At 43.7% G+C, this 22,449-nt stretch overlaps 1 protein-coding gene across 11 annotated transcripts in view; it reads right to left on the bottom strand.

The window, feature by feature from the left end:
* Positions 1-22,449, bottom strand: part of NCALD (neurocalcin delta) — a 479,881-nt gene that overhangs the window by 11,065 nt on the left and 446,367 nt on the right. For all 11 annotated transcript variants that reach the window (XM_060393870.1, XM_060393873.1, XM_060393872.1 and 8 more), the window contains one exon: positions 11,173-11,569. In XM_060393870.1, coding sequence (XP_060249853.1) covers positions 11,173-11,550 — 378 coding nt within the window. In that variant the 5' untranslated portion in view covers positions 11,551-11,569. The remainder of the gene's footprint in view (positions 1-11,172; positions 11,570-22,449) is intronic.

Raw genomic sequence — 22,449 nt, 5'->3', positions numbered from 1 at the left:
CCCACCTGAAGCACTCTGCAAAGGCTGCTTCAAACAACCCCTTCCAAAGATCCCATTTCCTCTCCTAAAAAGGCATTCTGGAGCTGCCTGTGCTTTAGGACTTCACATTTTGGGGGGTGATCCTGAGTTTGTTTCTGGAATGTTTGATTGTGAGGTACCACTGCAATGTCTTAGTGGAGAGAGATGTCCATTAACAGCTGGACAGAGTAGAGGTGAAGGCCTGGAAGTACTCTGTTTCTTCATCCATAAAATGGGGCTAAGAAGGTTATCATGAGGATTAAATAAGATAATACACAGGTACCAGGTGGACCAATGTCCTGCAAAAATTCATGTTCACTCAAAACCTGTAAATGTGACTTTATTTGGAAGTAGGGTCTTTGTAGAAATAATCAAGTTAAAATGAGAGTCTACTGGATTAGGGTGGGCCCCAATCCAATGATGTATCCTTATAGGAAGAAGAAATTTATACACAGATATACAGAGAAAATGTTATGTGATGATAGAGAAACAAATCCCCAAACACCAAGGATCGCCAGCTACTGCCAGAAGCTAGGAAAGAGGCATGGAGCAGATCCCCCGCCAGCCCCGCCAGGAGTCTCTGGAAGGAACCAACCTTGCCCACACCTTGATGTTGGACTTCTGGCCTCCGGAACTATGATAGAATAAATGTTTTGTTGTTTGAAACTGCCTAGTTTATGGTAATTTGTTACAGTAACCCCAGGAAACAGCATGAAAAATACTTAACCCAATGCTTGGCCCATAACAAGCACTGAGAAGATGAGATGTCCCAGAAGGAAAAAAAAAAGGAAAAGAGGGCTAAGGCTGGAACTCTGCTTGGGAATATCTTTGTTTAGGGGACAGGAGAAGGAAGAGTCCACAGAGGAGACCTGGACAGCACAGCCCAGAGGGGGCCTTTGGTTAGTAGGCATTCGTTTGTCTTGCCAGATGTATAGCTTCAACTCTTACACTATAATGTGGCTTGCCATGGTATGATTAATGCCCGCATGAGGAAGGGATAAGCCAAATATAACTGATAAACAAACACTAAGGTTAGTTCTTAGAGAAAGTCACTAGCCTGGACAAATGCTTTAAAGAATTTTCTGCAGGAAAAAAACTGAAGTTGAATTTAGTGTAACATCTGTGGTCCACACTTGTAATTGAGTATTAGGCCAGAGTTTGGTGCTGAATCCCCAAGGGCCATGTCAAGATGGACTAGAAGCTCTCACTACCACCCTTACTTCCTTTTTTTTTTTCACAATCAGAAAAGAACAGTGTTTCAGGTCTTCAAGGCACATATTACAAATGACTTGGTGTCTACGACACAAATTTAGAAAGATCTTTGGGAGAAAAAAACCACTCAGGAAGTGGTTCTAGAAAAAAACGTAACCGAATCTTTCTGGCCCTGATTTAGATATGTTGTGACACAAATACGCACGATCTGGTTTGCCTGAACTGGTCACAGTTGGTGCTCTTGAGACTAGGTCAGATTAATTTGTGAGTCTGTTTGGTGTTTGGGGACAGCAACCCTTTGTATGACCAACACCACAATCTCCCTTCCTCTTCATCTCATTGCTGCATAGAAACATGTAACTTACTCTGATGAGTGCATCAGGAAAAAAAATCCCCATGTTGAGAAATAAACAAAGCAGTGCACTCTTCCTAGACTGCCGGCATAAGCCCACTTCCTTCCTTTCGTTTTCATCCATTCAAAAGGTGTGGAGCTGTAGACTAGGGTGTTATGAAGCTCACTCGCCTCCATGAAAAGAGCCAATCAACCTTGAATCACAACTAGGAGGGAGAGTCTGATTCTAAGACAACACGCATTTGAACACCAAGTAGTGTAAAGCCATCATTACCATCCAAGGAATGAATATGCTAACTAGAAATTATTCCAACCTGGTCATTAAAGTGAGTTCCCCGAGAACTGCTAAGGGTAACATTGTGTTAGCCTCTATATTCCTCTGGGAAAGCCTCTAGTTGGAACTTGAGAATGAATCCAGACTCTGTGCCCCAGTAGTCTGAATGTATGAGGTGCACCCATGAACTCAGGGCAACAGCTGAGATTTGGGGAATTCCTGGTGCCAACCACACTGTCTCCTGGAATGGTAGCTCTTTCTGTTACTTAAATCCCATAAGCATCAGAGCAGCCCAGAAGTTTTGGTTTCTTCCCAGCTGGGCTCATGTTTGGTGAGAAAGACAACAGCTGAAGCAGCCTAGGTGCTCCTAAAGCTATCTGTACAAGCACATCTCTTCTGTGGGTTCCACCCTTGTTTGTGAACATACAAACCCAACTTGCATGTTGGGTTTGTGAACATACATTTTATGATGAGGTAAACTTACCATGGCATCTGGTCCCTGCCCTGGTGGCTCAGAGGTTAAAGCATCTGCCTGCAATGTGGGAGACCTTGGTTCGATCCCTCGGTCAGGAAGTTCCCTTGGAGAAGGAAATGGCAACCCACTCCAGTATTCTTGCCAGGAGAATCCCAAGGATGGAGGAACCTGGTGGGCTTCAGTTCACGGGGTTGCAAAGAGTTGGACACGACTGAGTGACTTCACTTTAAACTTACCATAAAACTTAATGGAAGACTCTGTAACTTTGTCCTTTGAATGGGAAATGACCTCCCTTTATTTTGCATGGGAACATCCTGTCCCAGCTCTACAAACTTCTATAGAATAGCAGTAGCCAGGATTTACTGAGTAATACCCTATGAGAGGTATTATTATTATGGTTACCCTGTTTATTTAAGTTATATGCAGAGCACATTTTGCGAAATGCCGAGTTGGATGAGTTATAAGCTGGAATCAAGATTGCTGGGAGAAGTATCCAGATATGTGGATGATACCACTCTAATGGCAGAAAGAGAAGAGGAACTAAAGAGCCTTGATGAAGGTGGAGGAGAGTGAAAAATTCGACTTAAAACTCAGTATTAAAAACTAAGATCATGGCATCCAGTCCCATCACTTCACGGCAAATAGAAGGGGGAAAGGTGGGAGCAGTGACAGATCTCCTCTTCCTGGGCTCTAAAATCACTGCAGATGGTGACTGCATGAAATTAGAAGATGATTGCTTCTTGCAGGAAAGCTATGACAGTGTGTTAAAAAGCAAAGACATCACTTTGCCGACAAAGGTCCATATGGTCAAGGCTATGGTTTTTCCAGCAGTCACTTACAGATGTGAGAGCTAGATAGCAAAGAAAGCAGAGCACTGAAGAATTGATGCTTTTGAACTGTGGTGCTGGAGAAGACTATTGAGAGTCCCTGGACAGCAAGGAGATCCAACCAGTCAATCCTTAAAGAAATCAGCCCTGAATACTCTTTGGAAGGACTAATGCTGAAGCTGAAGCTCCAATACTTTGGTCACCTAATGCAAACAGCTGACTCATTGGAAAAGACCCTATGCTGGGAAAGATTGAGGGCAAGAGAAGGGGACGACAGAGGATGAGATGGTTGGATGGCATCTCCGATTCAATGGACATGAAATTAGGCAAACTCCAGGAGACAGTGAGAGGGAAGCCTGGTGTGCTGCAGTCCATGGGGCTGCAAAGAGCTGGACACGACTGAGCGACTGAATAGCAACAACAACCCCGTGAGAGGCGCGGGGTTGTACCTAGAAAAGTACTCTACTTGTCATAACTGTTCTACGATTACTCTAGAGGCAGGTGCTATGATTAGTTCCAGTTCACAAATCATGAGGACAATGTACAGAAAGGTTAAATAACTTACCTGAGGAGAAGAAGGAAAAGGAGACAGAAAAACAAGAGAGAGAGAGGCAAGATGATACTGACCCACCTTGCCCAAGACACCAACTCTCACATGCCAATTCTTCCCTTCCTTTATCTTTAGTTGGGATACAGGTGATCAATTTTTTTCTAAGCTTGTGATTTTCATTCAGATAAAGAGTAAAGCAATACAGCTTGTGTACTCCTACCTAATGACAGTCCTGTAGTTATTGGATTTGTTTGGATTGAATTTGTTGAATTTGGATTGAATTTGTTCCTTCAAGGGTCCTAGCTACTTTTTGAGAGCAGAAGAGTCAGTTTCACTCCCTGTTCTTCCTGCATTCTCCCCTGCTCCCAGGGAGGGCTGTGGTCCTGTCGACGAATCTCCAAGTTCAAGTTCCTTCACCCCCAAGATCCAGAAAGCATCTGAACATTCATGTTAACTGGCAATGCTACTTACATGCTCCCTGGCCCGTTCCACAAACACAGCCTGTTGGACTGGGTGTGGGTGTTTAGACCTGCCTCTGGTTGGGCTCAGGGACAGAGAAATATGTGAGGCCGGAAGGCTTCTCCTTCTTGCAGTGATGAGCTGACACCAGTGCCCCCCTGAGGAGAGGATCTGCTGTCACAGGAGGAAACTTCAGAACTGTGATCTGGCTTGAGACTCATGAGAGATGGTTTTGATGGAATAATAAAATATTGGGTCTAAATCATGTTCCTAAGTTTGCTAATTAAAAAAACAAACACATAGACATGAAAATCTTTATGTAAGATTCTAAAAATAAATCTGTATGTGGCTTTTTCTTTTTTGCCCAGATGTTGATATAGCACAAAATAACTTTTTTGGAAAAAGGAACATAAGTGCACTTTGACATATGCAGTAGGCTGAGTAACAGCCCCCCCCCCAACCCCCCGCGATGTGCCTGTCCAAGTCCCAGAAACCTGTAGATACATTACCTTCCAGAATAAAAGGAACTTGAGCTGCGGGGGAGGGGACTATTCTGAATTATCTGGGTGGTTCTAGTGTACTCACAGGGCTCTTTATGAGTGGAAGGGAGAAGCAGAATGAGATACCCAGAGAAACGGCAACATGAGAAGAACTCAATCCATCGCTGCTGGCTTTGAAGATAGATATAAAGGGTTACAAGTCAAGGAATGTTTCAGAAAATAGGAAAGGCAAGGGAACAGACTTTCTCCCAAAACCTCCAGACCGAATGCAAGTTGTCCTACACCTTGAGTTTAGCCCAGTGAAACCGCTTTCAGATCTCTGACCTCCAGAACCATCAGATAACAACTCTGAATTGTTATAAGCCACTACACGCATGGCCCTTCATTATAGCAAAAAGAGGAGACTAACAGTGTATTTCAGTGTCACAAAGCCCACCACAAAATCCTTCCTACCAATGCCAGGAGAAACCAGGGGATTCCAGTCTGTTAGCACCAACAATACTCAGTGGATACCAAAGTTAAACCATGGAGAACAACATTAGGAAAGAAAAACTAGAAAATTTATGGGGTCCCAATCCCCATTCCCTAGGATAGCAGGGAGATCAAACCAGTAAATCTTAAAGGAAATCTACCCTGAATGATCACTGGAAGGACTGATGCTGAAGCTCCAATACTTTGGTTACCGGATACAAAAGAAAAGGTCATTGGAAAAGATACTGATCCTGGGAAATTTTGAAGGCAGAAGGAGAAGAGCACAGCAGAGGATGAGATGGTTGGATGGCATCAATGTCCACGGATTCAATGGACATGAACTTGGGCAAACTCCAGGAGATAGTGAGGGATAGGGAAGCCTGGTGTGCTGCGATCCACGGGGTCTCAAAGAACTGAACATGACTTGGTGACTGAAAAACAACTACCCTCATTCATTGACAAGTCTATTATAAACTTGTTTGGACCCCAATCTTCACCCTGACCAATTATTAGTATTTGAAGGTGAACATCATGAATTTGCATTTTACATTGCTGTTGTTTAGCTGCTAAGTCATGTCCAACTCTTTGCACCCCCATGACTGCAGCACACCAGGTTCCTTTGTCCATGGGATTTCCCAGGCAAGAATACTGGAGTAGGTTGCCATTTCCTTCTCCAGGGGATCTTTCTGACCCCAGGGTGGAACCCACGTCTCCTGCATTGACAGGTGGATTCTTTACCACTGAGCCACTGGGGCTTCCCTTAAATGGCTTGAATTTCTGAGTCTTGGAGGGACAAAAGTTCAGCCAGGAATTTATGGGCTGATACTTGTAGCTGAGCTGTAGTTTCACTTACTTGAACAAATACAACCTTAATTTCTGTAGGATTCTGTTGGCCCACAGCTTGCCTCCATCTCATCACTTTCAAATAGATATTTTCCCAGATCCCTAAAGGATATCTACAGTATGTGAAATGTGAACTTCCAGATGTTCAAGCTGGATTTAGAAAAGGCAGAGGAACCAGAGATCAAATTGCCATCTGCTGGGTCATCGAAAAAGTGAAAGAGTTCCAGAAAAACATCTACTTTTACTTTACTGATTATGTCAAAGCCTTTGACTGTGTGGATCACAACAAACTGTGGAAAATTCTGAAAGAGATGGAATACCAGACCACCTGACCTGCCTCCTGAGAATCTGTATGCAGGTCAAGAAGCAACAGTTAAAACTGGACATGGAACAACAGACTGGTTCCAAATAGGGAAAGGAGTACGTCAAGGCTGTATATTGTCACCTTGCTTATTTAACTTATATGCAGAGTACTTAGCAGCAGCAGAGTACATCATGAGAAACTCTGGGCTGGATGAAGCACAAGCTGGAATCAAGATTGCCAGGATGAATATCAATAACCTCAGATACACAGATGACACCATCCTTATGGCAGAAAGCAAAGAAGAACTAAAGAGCCTCTTGATGAAAACTACGATCATGGCATCTGGTCCCATCATTTCACGGCAAATAGATGGGGAAACAATGGAAACATTGACAGACTTTATTTTGAGGGGCTCCAAAATCACTGCAGATGGTAACTGCAGCCATGAAATTAAAAGACGCTTGCTCCTTGGAAGAAAAGCTATGACCAACCTAGACAGCATACTAAGAAGCAGAGACATTACTTTATCAACAAAGGTTCATCTAGTCAAAGCTACGGTTTTTCCAGTAGTCATGTATGGATGTGAGAGTTGGACTATAAAGAAAGCTGAGCGCCGAAGATTTGATGCTTTTGAACTGTGGTGTTGGAGAAGACTCTTGAGAGTCCCTTGGACTGCAAGGAGATCCAACCAGTCCATCCTAAAGGAAATCAGTCCTGAATATTCATTGGAAGGACTGATGCTGAAGCTGAAGCTCTAATACTTTGGCCACCTGATGTGAAGAGCTGACTCATTAGATAAGACCCTGATGCTGGGAAAGACTGAAGGTGGGAGGAGAAGGGGATGACAGAGGATGAGATGGTTGGATAGCATCACTGATGTGATGGACATGAGTTTGAGTAGGCTCTGGGAGTTGGTGATGGACAGGGAAGCCTGGCCTGCTGCAGTCCATGGGGTCACAAAGAGTTGAACATGACTGAGCGACTGAACTGAAAGGATACCTAAAGCAACTGTAGCGTCTGCTAACATGCATTTTCTTAAATGGTGAAGACCAGCTAGAACCAAATAATGAGAATCCCCATAGGGCTCCTTGGGACGGTGACAAGGCCTGGCGTGTAGACTTTCACAGAAGAGGGGGTGGAGAAAGGAAAGGAAAGTAGGGAGTTTAGTAATATCCTACAGCAAATTCCAATTCATCCAGAAACAATGAAAACCGGGGGATTAGCATAAGAATAAGATAGAATACATGAATTATCAGTTTGCAATGCAGCAGAATGGGATAAAATAGCCCTTAATAGGAAAATGGTTCTAAATTTAATTTAATCTCACTGACAATTTGAAAGGTGCCTCACGGGGCTGCAAGGTTTCCTCTCCACGATCATGAATATTAATCATCAGGGTGCGTTTGCATTACTATGGAAAACAGTTCAGGAAATTTGAACTTCCATTTGCAGGGTGCTTAAGAACCCTGAATATGAAAGCTTTATTAAGGAATCTGTGTCCTTCCAATTATGACCTGCAGACTGACCGTGGGCCTGCGAGTAGAGGGAGCTGCTTTATAGTAGAGAAAGTACCTTGTTAGGGGGAATGCCCCTTCATTTTTGTGGTCACTTTCTGAACACAGGGTCAGCAAGGGCTCAGCAAGTGTCTACCAGTACCTTTTGCGCCTTCTCTGCTGCGTTCCAGCCTCCCTTGCAGAGTGGGTTCAGTAGCACAGGGAGTGTCTATTTTCCTCCTTATATTTTTCCCCGGTGCTGACTATCTAGTAGGTGTTTTACCACAGGTGTGGAAGGAGTTTGTGAATAATTCTTGATTTCTATAATCCCAGGTAATGGGGACCATCCTCCCTGGCTGGGGATCTACATCTTCAGTACTGGCCACCACACCATTGCAGCCAGGAGAACTGTGCAAAAAGTGTTAAACACGTGAAAACAAGATGGTTGATGGGAAAAAAAATTTTTTTTCTTAGATTTCAATCAGGAAGCAATTCTCTCCAAAAAGAAGGTACCCATCCCATTCACTGCAGGGAGGCAGGGACTGAGGGCAGAGCACCACACTCCCAGGTAAAAAGGAGAGACAAAAGAAGGCTAATTAAAATTGCATGCTCAAGCAGTCGTGTCTGACTCTGTGACTCCATGGACAGCAATCCACCAGGCTCCTCTGTTCATGGAATTTTCCAGGCAAGAATATTGCAGTGGATAGCCATTTCCTTCACCAGGGGATCTTCTAGACCCAGGGATCGAACCTGCTTCTCCTGCACTGGCATGCAGCTTCTTTAACACTGAGTCACCTGGGAAGCCCAAATTAAAATTAAAAGCCACATTTTAAATTTGAAGTTTTGTTTAAGCAGCAAAGGTTCAGAACAACTGGAGAGGTGCAAAGATAGGGGGCACCCTTCACTCACTTCAGAGGTACATTTGGAAAAACAATTTGGCAGACTGTCTCAAGAGTCTTAGAAAGAAATGCTTATTCCCTTTGGCCCAGTAATTGCACTTCTGGGAATCCATTCTTAGGAAATAATCCTAAATATAGAAAAAGCTTCATGCATAAGAATCACGTATTTGTTATTTCATTTTTAAAGCTATAGTGTTATGTATAACAAAGACTGGATACAACTTAAATATCCAATAAGGGAAAATTAGGTACGTTATGCTATGTTGTATGACTATTATGCAGCCTTTAAAATGTTTGTATTGAAAGTTTCAGTAGTATGAGAAATGCTTATGTTTTAATTATGTTAAGTGAAAAATGGCAAGGTATAGAATTTCACATGCATTATGAAATCAATTAGATATTTTTAAATACATGGAAATAGAACCAGGAAGATATATTAGAAAATTATTAGCAATGATTCCCTTTGTAGGTGAAGTGGGATTATGGAGAATTTTTCTTTTTCTTTTCTTTTCTTCTATACTCCTTATATTTTTATGTGAGTGTGTGTGTTGGTCACTCAGTCATGTCCGACTCTTTGTGACTCCAAGGACTGTATATAGCCAGCAAGCTTCTCTGTGCATGGAATTCTCCAGGCAAGAATACTGGAGTGGGTAGCCATTCCCTTCTTCAGGGGACCTTCCCGAGCCAGGGATCAAACCCAGGTCTCCTGCATTGCAGGCAGACTCTTTACTGTCTGAGCCACCAGGGAAGCCCTACATTTTTATAGTAGACATTATATTTTTCATATATTTATCCTTGGGGAAAGAGAGAAATCCTTTATTCTTTAAGATTCTTGTCTCTGGGGGATCCATTCAACACAACTTATTCAGATAGTTACTGTTTGGGGGCGAGGGAAAGCCACTGGTGGCCCAGGCAGAAAGGAGAGGGGGCTGGAGGATCTGGGAGAGCTCGTCTGGTTTCCTGACTGCCCCGGGGGTCTCAGTCCCACTCCCAGGAGCAGACCCCGGGCCTCAGCCACAGGCTCAACAGCAGGTGAGTCTTGTTGCTCTCCCCCAGGCTCCGTCCTCAGTTCCTGTAACTCAGTTCCATTTTCGATGGATCCTTAAAAGCAGGTGTCACACAGCTCCACCCTCATCCCCTCCTTACTGTAATGTAGCTGAGTTCTTTCTGTCCCCTGTCTCTTTGTATTACACCTTCTGCCACCGTTCCAGCACCCACTAGGTCTCCCGGGGGCCGCAGCTCTATCTCTGAACCCAGCCTGTCCTGGGATGAAGCCTCCGAGATGAGCCCTCCAGGAAGCCAGATGACCACTTTCTTGTGCCTGCTACTTGCTGCCAGATACTTCCTTCGTGTGTCCTACACACCTGCCAAAATGCAGCCTCCTCCCTGGGCTGCTTGCCTGCGTAGGTGTTTCTCCTGCAGCCGAGGCTCTTCTGACCCCGCCTACGCTGTGTTTCAGTCTCCTGAGCTTGGTCTCCGGGCCCCACCCTCTGCTGACGAAGCTGTCGCTGCCATGCCTGTGGCTCCTTCAGCTCCTCCTCTGCAAAGCTTGCTGGGACCCCAGAGGAAAATGTGGCCAACACTAGGGCCCCTTTTCCTGTTCTTTTAGGAAATTCACTCTGCGTGAGTGGTTTGGGGAAATAAAATGGAGAACTTCCCATTAAAGTGATGGAGGCCTTGATTCTGCGCTGTTCATATCTCTAATGAGACAGAAACTAGACTAGAGATCTCTACTTTTATTCAAGAGTCTAGGGAATTCCCTGATAGTCCAGAGGTTAGGACTTGGCAGTTTCACTGCAGGGGCTTGGGTTTGATCCCTGGTCAGGGAATTAAGATCCCCCAAACTGTGCCGTGTGACCAAGAAAAAAAAGTCTAATAAAGTTGGAAATTAATGCTGCTGCTGATAACTAGTTATATATATGTATATAACTGGCACTGTGCTAAGCACTGAACAAGGAGAATCAATCTAAAAATAATCCCACAGCAGTGGGTACTTTTGTGGTTCCATTTTACAGATAAGGACACTGAGGCTTACTTAGGTGAACTAACTTGGTTAAAGTCACAGACATAGTGACTGAAAGAAGTAGGATTTGAAGCCAGGTCAGAGTTTGGTCATAAACATTACTCTAGGCTCTGGGTCCAAGCAGGTCATTGCAATGAGTGGATGGAGTGCCCCCAGTGATCACGACCACCTGAGGAGTGTGTGTCCCTCAGCAGGGGAGAGTCACCACAAAGCCCCTGGTGACCTATTCCAGAATGTGGGTCTAGTGTTGGCAGGGCTCCTGAGTTCCTAAGAGATGCTAACCAGTCTGCATTGCTATGTGTAATCTCCGGGTTTCATATATGGGTTCCACATTTTCAAAGACTCTGGCTAGCCGAAATTAATGCCCAGGCAGGCCACCAGCTTGCAATCTCTCCACTAAGCTGTACTGTGGGCTTTCGAGTGCTTCCTGTGACTCGCACTCTCCCCTTTCTAAAGGGCAGGGTATACGTACCTGCACAATCTCGAGCATCTCTGCCTTGCTGATGTAGCCATTTCCGTCTAGGTCATACATGCTGAAGGCCCATTTCAGCTTCTGCTCCAGCTTCCCCCTTGACGTTACGCTCAGGGCTATGATGAATTCTCTAAAGTCTATCGTCCCATCTCCGTTGGCATCGAAGGTGCGGAAGACGTGCTCTGCAAACTTGGAAGCATCCCCGTAAGGGAAAAAGTTCCCGTAAATTTTCTTAAACTCCTCCATTGACAAGTGTCCGCTGGGGCAGTCTCTCAAGAAGCCTTTGTACCATTCCTGGATCTCGTGCTCCGTGAAGTCCGTGCTTTCCAGCAAGTCTTGCATGACCTCTGGGCGCAGCTTGCTGTTCTGTTTTCCCATCTTGACAGCAAGAATTCAGCTGCAGACAGAAAAGAATACAATATAGAGAGTTTCCTAAACCTGTTCTTCAGAGGCACATTTTATAATCTGTGATTATTCTTTTGGGAAAAAGAAAAGAAAGTGTGACTTCAATAACATTGTCTAGGGCTTTCCAACCTTGTGGTCAGCCCAGCAAAATGTAGAAAGAGGGGCTGGCAGAAGATGCAGAGCAGAAATATCAGTGAAAACTGATACTTCTTTGACATAGAGCCAAATAAAAGACAGGAGATTTATAATGAAAAAGAAACACACACACACACACACACACACACACACACACACAGAGAAATGATTACTTAGTGCTGCCATATCTATTTGCAAGAGGTTGAGCCTGGCTTTAGAAAGACCAGGGTTCTAATACCCAAACCAAGTATTAGTAGGGGGAATTAAAGGAAAGGATCAAAAAGAGAGAGCAAAAGAGATAATGTCACATGCTTTAGAGTATTTGCAAATAAAGTGCTTGGGTATTTTCTGAATATTATAAAGACAGACATAAGTAAGGGAAGTAGAAACTCATCTAATTCCATGAAACGCTACCAAGCTTGGTCAGTTATTTAAAGCCAAAAAGTCAAATCACTGTCAACACTGTGTTTATAAAGTAAAGATGATGTTTCATAAGGTTATGTCCTATGGTTGTGGCTTATGAAACCGGCCAAATTTTTCTTTTTAAGATACAAAAAACTTATATCACAGTAATAGCACATCCATAGTAAAATAGCAAACAACACAGCAATACACACAGGAAAGTCAGCATCATTTCAAATCTTAACACTTGAACACTGCCAGCAATTTGGTGTGTGTCCTTCTAGATTTTTCATGTGTACCCTTATCTAAAATGCTATTAATATATGTTTTAATATGTTTATATTTCAAAAAACAAGAAAATATACCCTTTGTTACTTATTTTAAAACTTAATATAAAGTAGGGAATAAAGGCAACTTTTATTAGAAAAAACCCTGTAATTACCATCTTCCCATTCACAGAGCCAGTCGATATTAACCACATGCCATATATCAGGGATGTTTCTGGCACTGTGGATGCAAAAAGTAAGATGCGACCCTCCTCCTTAAGGGACACCCAGCTGCCTATATCTGGAAGAGGACAGCACAATAAACATTCAAAAGGCGGTATCAGGGGAATGGACGTGGTGCTGTGAAAATACATGGACAGGACCCCCAAGCCAAAGGGGGATCTGCATGCTATCAGGGAGGCCTTCTTAGAGGAGGTGAGCTTAGTTCCCATATCCAAAGTCTTATGATATAAGCATGGTAAAGGTAAGTCCCTTCTAACAAAGGGGCTCTACACTTGTATTTTACATTTTTCTTGTATTAGAGACTTACAGAATATATAAAAGATTTTAACCCCCATTTTAATAACGACTCCCAATTTCTTTGAGATTCTCAAATTTGTGGTGTTTGTTTATGTCTGCCCCTCTCCCAATGCAGGGTGAGCCCCTTGAGATGGAGTCTTGTTGAGGTTACTCTGTCTCCCTAGGGCCCACCATATATAACTTAGGTGAATGAAGAAATGACTCAGATAAATAATTACAACATGGAAACATGGAACAATCTTCTTGGAAAAGGAGTCTTTTTGCTCCAAACATGAGGCCCTGGCTTTCAGAACGTTACTTGAGACACTAAAGCTATTTGGTAGTTAAGACTCGGTCTTGGGATCTCTTTTCTTCACTTCTCCACTAGTTTTATTGAGACATAATTGACATAGAACATTGCATAAGTTTAAGGCATATGACATAAGACCCGATATACGTTTATACTGGGAAATGCTCACCACAGTAAGTCTGGTTAACACACATACCCTCACATGGTTACAGAAATTTTTCTTCTGTTGAGAACTTTTAAGACCTACTCTCTTAGCATCTTTCAAATATACAATACAGTACTGTTAATGATGCTGGTGCTGAAGCTGAAGCTTCAATACTTTGGTCCCCTGATGCGAAGAACCGACTCATTGGAAAAGACCCTGATGCTGGGAAAGATTGAAGGCAGGAGGAGAAGGGGACGACAGAAGATGATATGGTTGGATGGCATCACCCACTCAATGGACATGAGTTTGAGCTAACTCCAGGAGATAGAGAAGGACAAGGAGGCTTGTCATGCTGCAGTCCATGGGATTGCAAAGAGTTGGACACAACTCAGTGACTGAACAACAACAAATTGTTAACTGTAGTTACCATGCTGCATGATGCATGCCCAGAACTTATCTGAGGCTTTTACTTGTTGACCACCTTCACTGAACTCCCCCTCCCCTCAGCCTTGGGATCTGTTAAAACTGAATTGCCTGTGTGCCTATCTGTTGCCACCACTATAAATTCCTTGAAGGCAAGGAAACTTCTTTTATTATATGCACAGTTCAGGAAATGACAAGCAATCCTTGTGACTTGCCAAGCTGATTGATTTTGCTCCCTGAGTTCTGCACAGAGCAGAATCAGCCCTGCTCTGTCTCTGAGGCAGGTGCCCCAGGAAGGGTGGAACAACAATTCTGTTCCCATCAGCATGACCAACAGCTGCCTGAAGGAGCTCACTTTCAGAGGTGACACTCTACGGAGAATCAGACCAATGTCATTTTACGTAAGAGCAAACGTAAACCACAGCTCCAAGCACAACACAAACAGAATTTATAAACTGAACCTTTGAATAACTTTCACTTCCCTCTTGCATCTTTTTTTCTCCCCCCCCCTTGAGAAAAAAAGTGAAGCAGGAGAGACTGGTTTGTATTAGAATTTCAAAACTGCATTTAGTTGCTAAGTTGGCAATTTGCCAGAGGCAAGAATTCAGAAACACAAGGTAATACATAATACATGGATTTATAGAGCTCCGAAACATTTTATGGAATTTACAAGTAATGCTGAGTTTTCCTTTTGGGGAGTGCTTTAGAGAAGAGCCTTTTGGTGTGGCATTCAATCAAATCACTGTGAGAACCCTTTGGTTCTGTGCAAATCACTGAGTGCAAGGCCTTGGGAAAAAAATGCCACTTTGATATTAAAATCTGCTCTCTTAAAGAATGATTTATTTCCCAGGATGTAGAAAGCACTGTTTCTTAAAAACCAAACTTGAGTTCCTTTCCCAATGTTTAAAAAGTGTGTCTCATTTATTAGCTGTTTTTGCACTAGAAACAAATTGCTTCAACATTTTGGCTAAGGCTCCCACTGAGACTGATCTGTGTGCAGCTATTTTTCCCGTAAACAGTAATTAAACCGCATTTACAAATTCATTAGCACAGAAAGGCCATAACACAAACAAGGCAGAAGAGCATGGAATAAGTTATCTGGGAAGCGGGTGTTTGCAATTTAGGCCAGAATTTGTTTCAGTAGATAACTACAAACACTTTACTAAGTATGATATCCGAACTTGAGGGAACCATCTGGACGTGGTTAGGCCGTACAACAAAAATCTCCGGGGACAAAAGATACCGTTTCTTCCTTTGAGGGAGAGAGGGAAGGATAGAAAATGCCTGACAATACCTTTTTCTTTTGGAAGACAGGAATTTTGTTGGAGTTGAAGGATTGGGGAGGGGACCTTAAGAGAAATGCTACATTAATTAGCAGTCTAAAGAAAACAAATCATCCAGAGAGAGAAGTTTCACCTCAGGTCAAATCCTTTTAATTGCTCCATTTGGTCATTAAAATGTTTATTTTGTGCCAGTAGAACAGGGCATGGAATAAAAATGCTCGGGTTCAAAGACTGGCTCTATTGTTGACCAGCTCTTGGGTAATTCCCTTCAATTCTTAGCACACTTCAGTTTTCTCATGCGTGAAATGAGGTCAGTTGTCCGAGTTCTTATCTCACTGATTCGATGTGAGAATTAAACGAGACAGTCATATATGTAAACCTCCAGCGTTGAGTCAGGGACAGATGCTCCAGTCAGTGAAAATTACATCTTACTCCTTTTTTTTTTTTAATGAGTGAATTTAAATATTAAAGGTAAAGTGGTGTGAAACTAGAATTTGTTTTTTTTCTCTGTTTAAGAGGACAACATTTTTATTTTATTATTATTAAACTTTGCATTTTGTATTGTAGTATAGCTGATTAACAATGCTGTGATTGTTTCAAGTGGACAGCAAAGGAACTCAGCTATACATACGCTATATCCCATCCCTGACTGCACCTCATACATCACTCTACTGAGCCTTCACAGCCACTCTGAGGGATAGGTAGGGCAGATTCCACTCTTTTATGAGAAAGAGAGAGAAAGAAGAAAAGGAAGAAAGAAAACTCAGAGAGGCACAGTGACTTGTCCTGATTCCCACAGCTTGTGAGTGAGGGAGACAGACAGGAAGCTCAATTTGCATGCGACTGTCAAGTGTCATCTTTTTTTTTTCATTGTGTCTGACTAGCTTCAGAGACAAGCAAATATAGAAATTAAGACAAAAGCTTTATAAAATGCCACGAAGCAGTAGTTAAGAGGGAAGAAAGTTGCTCAGTCGTGTCTGTCTCTTCGCGACCCCATGGATTGTATAGTCTGCCAGACTCCTCTGTCCCTGGGATTCTCCAAGCAAGAATACTGGAATAGGGAGCCATTCCCTTCTCCAGGAGATCTTCCTGACCCAGGGATTGAACCTGGGTCTCCTGCATTGCAGGCAGATTCTTTATGGTCTGAGAGAACCTGCAATGCCAGTGCAGGAGACGTAAGAGATCTGAGTTGGATCCCTGGGTTGGGAAGATCCCCTGGCATCTTCCCAAGTGTGTATGGCAACACACTCCAGTATTCTTGCCTGGAGAATCCCATGAACAGAGAAGCCTGGCAGGCTACAGTCCATGGGGTTGCAAAGAGTCGGACATGACTGAAGCAGTTTAGCACACAGGCCATCAGGGAAGCCCAAGAGGAGAGAGATAACACACCCATTCCACAAATATGGGCAAAGTGTCTATCAGGACGGAGGCATGGCTCAGGGCACTGGGGATTCAGCTGGGAACAGACAGGCAAAACTCCTGTCCTCGTGGAGACTACAGCCTCTTGGGAAGAGATACACAGTCAATAAGCGAAATATGAGGAGATGTGCCACGGAGAATAGCAGAGTGGGTGGGGAATGCCAGGAGTGGATGGGTAGGTGTTAACACTTTAAAGAAAAAGCCCCATTAAGAAAGCGATGTGTGAAAAAGACCAGGGAGGTAGGGATGTAGCCATGGAGATGACTGGGAGAAGACTATTCCAGGCAGAGAAAACAGCAGATGAGAAGGTCTTCACGGGAGAGTGCTTAGCACACTCAAGGACAGGGCTGGAACAAGGGTGGGAAGAAACAAAGGATATGAGATCAGAAGAGCAACGAGGACTAGATGATGTGTGACCAGGAGGGAACCGTGAGCTCTGGCTTGCACTCTGAGTGAGATGCAGCCGTTGCAGGATTCTTAGCAGAGAAGTGCTAGGAGAGATTTATATTCTAACAGGATCTTGCTGTTGTGTGGACAGAAAGCTAAAGAAGGATAAGGGCAGCAGTGGGAAGACCACTGCAATGACCCAGGCCAGAGAGGATGGTGGGTGAAGCCAGGGGAGCAGAGGAGGTGAGAATTGCTGGGATTCGGCACCGCTGGCAAGGTGGAAGCTGACAGTTACTGAAATAAGAAAAATGCAGGAGAAGCAGGGCTTAGGGGTGAGGTAGGGGACTTCACTGTGTGCGTCTGTTAATTCTCAGATGCTGACCCGAGATGTTGAGCAGGTAGTTGGATGTGTCTACAGTTAGAGAAGGTGGTCCAGGAGGCTGTTTACATTTGGGAGTCATCAGCATATAGATCGTATTTACAGCCAAAGACTGGAAGTGAATGAGGATAGAAAAGAAAAGAGGATAAGCACCAAGCCCTTGGTCACCCTGCCATTTAGAATCTTTGCCAATAGAAAGAGGAGAAGGCACCAGCAAGGGAGAAGGAGAAGGACGGGCAGACACAGAGGCTGAGACCACATTCTCCACTGTTCCGTCCTTCACGCCAGCTCAAGGGGGCTCATGAACGTGCTAAAGGCAGCCGCACAGGAGGGCTGGGCTCCTGGTTTCCTCTGGACCTTGTGCTGTCTTCTCCACCACAGCCTGTCCTGTCTCCCTAAAGGTTGTCATCTTGTGCCCAGTTGTTCACTCCCAAACCCAAGGACTCACCCGTGATTCCCTTCACTTTTGTTCCATAAGCAGGAGCTGTCCAAACTTGCCTCTGTCTCTAAAATTTGTCCCAGATCCATTCACTTGCACATCTCTACTGTCATGCCTCAGTCTGAACCTCCATCACCTCCTTCTTGAACATCTATAACACCCTCTTCTCTGGATTCTCTCTTCACTTTTATCCTCCTTCTCCCTGCCTGGCTGTCCACTCAGATCCCCAGAGTGAGTTTATAAAAACATAAAACAGACCAGGTCCCTCCTCTGCTTAGAGCTTTATGTGGCCTTCCTAACACACAGAGAACACCAACCCAGACTTCCTCCTGTGGTTCAAAAGCTCTGAGCTACCCTGGCCATCCCTGACTTCCTTTCAGTCCCCCTTACCCAGGTACTCTGACCTCCTGCATGCTCCAGCTTTTACCTCTTAAAGACTTTTGCTTCAGAGCCTCGAAGAATACATAGATAGGTGTGTATAAAGTAATATATATATGTATAAGTTTTTACTTTTTATACTTTCTTGACTTCATATCATGGCCATCTTCATTTCATCTTCCCCATCTCACGTGGGATCTCATTCACCAACCAGGGATTGAATCTGTGCCCTCCTACACTGGAAGATCAGAGTCTCAATCACTGGACCACCAGGGAAGTCCCTCGAAAAATACTTTTATGTAGCAATTGGGTCCTCAGCCCTTTCAAGTTCATATACCCTGTAAGATCATTCTATGTACCTATCTACTATAAGATACATATATAATATATATTCATCTGTGTTGAATCTCAACTGCATTTAATTAAATGAAACACACATGTATTCTATTAGACACCGGCATTCTGTTATTCAGTAGTTTAACCTGAGATGGGCAATGTGAAATTTCCCAACTTATTTTGGGAAACATCCAGTCATCCAGTGTCCAAAATATAAATCTGGGGTTAATATTGACCACAGATGACAAAGGAAAAATACACAAGACACCAAACCACCAACAAAAGACCACGCACAGGAATCTAAACTATGAAGTTAACTTTCCATCTAAAAAGAACTAAAAAGGGAATAACCCTAGAAATGATGCCGCAGGGAAAGGAAATGGCGAGGAGGATCAACCTTTCGACATGCACATGCTCCCGTCTATGTATTTTGTATCTGGGGAGTGGAAAGAGCTGCAGCATTTCATTTCTGCCATTCCTCATAAGGTTCCAAAACTCGGTGAGTTAATTCTCAACCCCCAGAGTTAGATTTTCCAGGGAAAAAGTCCATAACTTAACCTGGACGGTCTGGTTAACCTCAGAGGAAGTTGCAATGCAAACTGCACTGAGTTCTTCTAAAATAGAATTTACAAGAAATTAGCAACTAAAGTCACATTTAGCTGCAGCAAGGAACATAGAGCTCACAGTGGTTTCCGAAAGAGGCCAGGTTAATTAAAATGTTTGCCTCTTTGAAACATGTAACCTTGTCCTCTAAGAGTTGCTTTGAATTTCCAACCAATGGAATGTCTAAATTATGAAAACATAACTAAAAAAAGGCTCCTAAAATGTAAGGAAGGAAATGATAAAAGTTATAGGTTAATGGGAGGAAGCATTCATTTACCATGACCGAGACATCATTGTTTTGGCCATCTGAATTTTACAGGCGGCTAAAATCCAGCAAATTCATTTCAAGGTCAGTTGTCCTTACTTCTCACTGGGAGAAAAAAAAAATGACTCAATAAAAACCTGAAGAGCACAATGCTTCAGAAATTTCTCTTCAGTGGAATTTGCCTCTCAGTGGGAGTTTGAAAGGAGACCGTATATATAAACTGACATATTTATATATAGTGAGCAAATTAGGAAATGAAACGCAGTGGGGCAGAAAGAGAAAAAAAATTAAAATATTACAGAAGGAGAATTGAAGTTATGTAACACCCACTCCAGTACTCTTGCCTGGAAAATCCTATGGACAGAGGAGCCTATGGGGCTATATAGTCCATGGGGTCGCAGAGAGTTGGATGCGACTTAGCAACTTAAAAACAAAAAAACCAACACTCTCGATAGCTTGGTTGCCTTGACCAGAGGATGCTCTGCCTGCCAGTCTTTGGTGAGATGGGCTCCTATGAGGAAGCAAGACATCCTTCTATACCCTCACCTGGATCGCAAAATGGCTTTGCTGGAACTGCCTGAAATCTGTCATGAAGTCACTGCCTGCAGGGAGGCCTTCTTCCTGAAGAGAATGGGGTGTTTGGACCCACATCTCCTGGTTGTCTGGTCATACCTGTAACACCTGGTCACACACCTGCACTCGCTCCCCCCGCAGAGAGGTGACAGGCGTGAGATGAGAACTTAACTGGTTCAAAAGAGACTGTGAGCCTAGAGCCTTCGTAGGCTCTGAGATAAAGCCCACAAAACCCCTCCAGTCTTCCCAGGGTGCGCAGTGGTCACGGACTCTGAAGTATCTGGGCCCTGGTTCTACAGAGCCTGAATTTCAGACTAGACAGGGCCTGGCCTTGGGCTTTTTTTCCAAGTTTTATTTTCCATAAAAAATAAAGTACAACCCACATTATTGCCAATAAAACACATATTTCTGATAGACTCTGAGTAGAACATTATCCAATAACAACCCTTTCCCTTGTCTTCCAAAATGGAAATATTTTTAGTTCTGCTGACTGCTAAAGTACTACATTACTATTGCAAAAAATGTAAGTAATAAAGGGGTACCAAAACTAGAATGTGAACACCCTCACTCTGATCCAATAGTAGTCCATAAGAAATAACCACTACTAACAGTTTTATGGAGAAGGAAATGGCAACCCGCTCCAGTGTTCTTGCCTGGAGGAGAATCCCAGGGACAGGGGAGCCTGGTGGGCTGCCGTCTCTGGGGTTGCACAGAGTCGGGCATGACTGAAGCGACTTAGCAGCAGTAGCAGCAGCAACAGTTTTATGTATATATAACAGTTTTATAAATATATACATATATAAATTATACATTTAAATGCATATATATGAAATCTGTGGGGCTTCGCTGGTGGCTCAGTGGTAAAGAATTTGCAGGCAATGTAGGAAATGCAGGTTCAATCTCTGGGTCAGGAAGATCCCCTGAAGAAGGAAATGGCAACCCACTTCAGTATTCTTGCCTGGAAAATCCTATGGACTGAGGAGTCTGGTGGGCTACAGTCACAAAAGAGTTGGACACGACTTAGAGACTAAACAATATGGACTCTGTACACACCAACCATAAACGGGATTGTTTTCACTTAAAAATATATTGTGGATATTCTTCCATGTGGATGTATCTCATTTTTTAAAATTGTTGAATTTTGATTAGTTGATTCAACAGATGGTATTGAACACTGACCTAGGGCCAAGCATTGATCAGCTGACAGGATACTTAGTAACATGAGGCTCACAGTTCATTGCACGACATTTACTTAACAAAGCACCCCGATGGTCATTCTGGTTGACCCCATTTTTCTTTGATTCCCTCGGCATTTTACCTTGGTCATGGTCCTGGATTCCTCGGGCAGTATTTTTTACAAATAGGTTCTTGATGTCATTGACAAGTACCATGATCTCTAGACACTCCCTTATGGTTTCATCAAACAAGCCTTTACATGCCAACCATGTATTCTGTAAGGGTTTATACACCAGCTAGGATTAGAATTGAATCGGATTTGGAATTGGACTTGGAATTTCACCCCACCCCCTCAGCCTGTGTTACAGGCACACACATGCAAGTTTGACATTAGTTATTCTTGTGCCTAGGAGGCCAAGGCCACGTTCACCCTGGTCTTTAAAGAGTGCTCTACTGTCACCATGTAAATGCCCCCTTTTAGCCTAAAGACTATTTTATGCACACAGCACTCTAAATCCTCCCCTGGTCAATACTTACCTCCTGACTTTTCATGCCCACTCCTTCCTCCTTACTTCAAGTCCAGCTAATGACTGACTCCCCCAACACCCCTCTCAGATTACCAGCAATTGGAGGTGAACTTACATTGCAAGCTTAAAGTGCCCTTAGGTAAGTGGCCTTGAGTAAATGGACAGGGGCCATACTAAACCACACGCAGAAACTACAAAGCTGATCCAACAAAAGACACTGTCCGAGTGCCTGAAGTCAAGGGCTTCAGATGAAGTGCACGGGTCCCCTTGCCATCAGCACACCTGGCCAGCAGACCACAGCATCAGAGCTGCCTGTCTGGGCCACCTCGTGCCAGACGCAGGGAGGAAAAGAGGGGGAAGCTCTGAGGGCCCCCATGCATTCTCCAGGGCTGTACAGGCTAAGAGCCTACCTTGGCTGACTTCCATGGAATTCCTAAGTGATACATTTCTGCTTAGCTAGATGTACTAAGTTTTCTCTTATTTATTTATTTATCTGTCTAGCTATTGGCCTTGTGGCATGGCAGGCGGGATCTTCCTTCCCCAACCAAGATCAAACCTGTGCCTCCGGCAGTGGCAGTGTGCAGCCTTAACCGCTGGACTGCCAGGGAAGTCCAATAGTCTCTTATTTGAAAGATAAGAATGACTACTTTGAGTTTTGATAAGACCACAAAACAGAAGACTGAGCCAGCAAGGACTCCGGAGGCCAAACGGATCAGCTACAGGGATCCAGGCCTCCTCACATGACCCGCAGCCAGAGGCACACAAGCAGCTCCAGTCTCCATTTGTAGACATTCTCCAGGGGCCACAAATGCATTCAGCTAATTGATGCAAGCGCCTCCACGGAGTCCAAGAATAGTTCTTAATTCTTTTTTATTTATTCAGCAAACATGTGTTTAACATCTACTGT

Source organism: Ovis aries, chromosome 9 (genome assembly GCF_016772045.2).
Source record: "Ovis aries strain OAR_USU_Benz2616 breed Rambouillet chromosome 9, ARS-UI_Ramb_v3.0, whole genome shotgun sequence".
Classification (NCBI taxonomy): Eukaryota; Metazoa; Chordata; class Mammalia; order Artiodactyla; family Bovidae; genus Ovis; species Ovis aries.
Note: the sequence above shows the minus strand (reverse complement) of the source record. Positions and strands in the feature narration are given on the sequence as shown.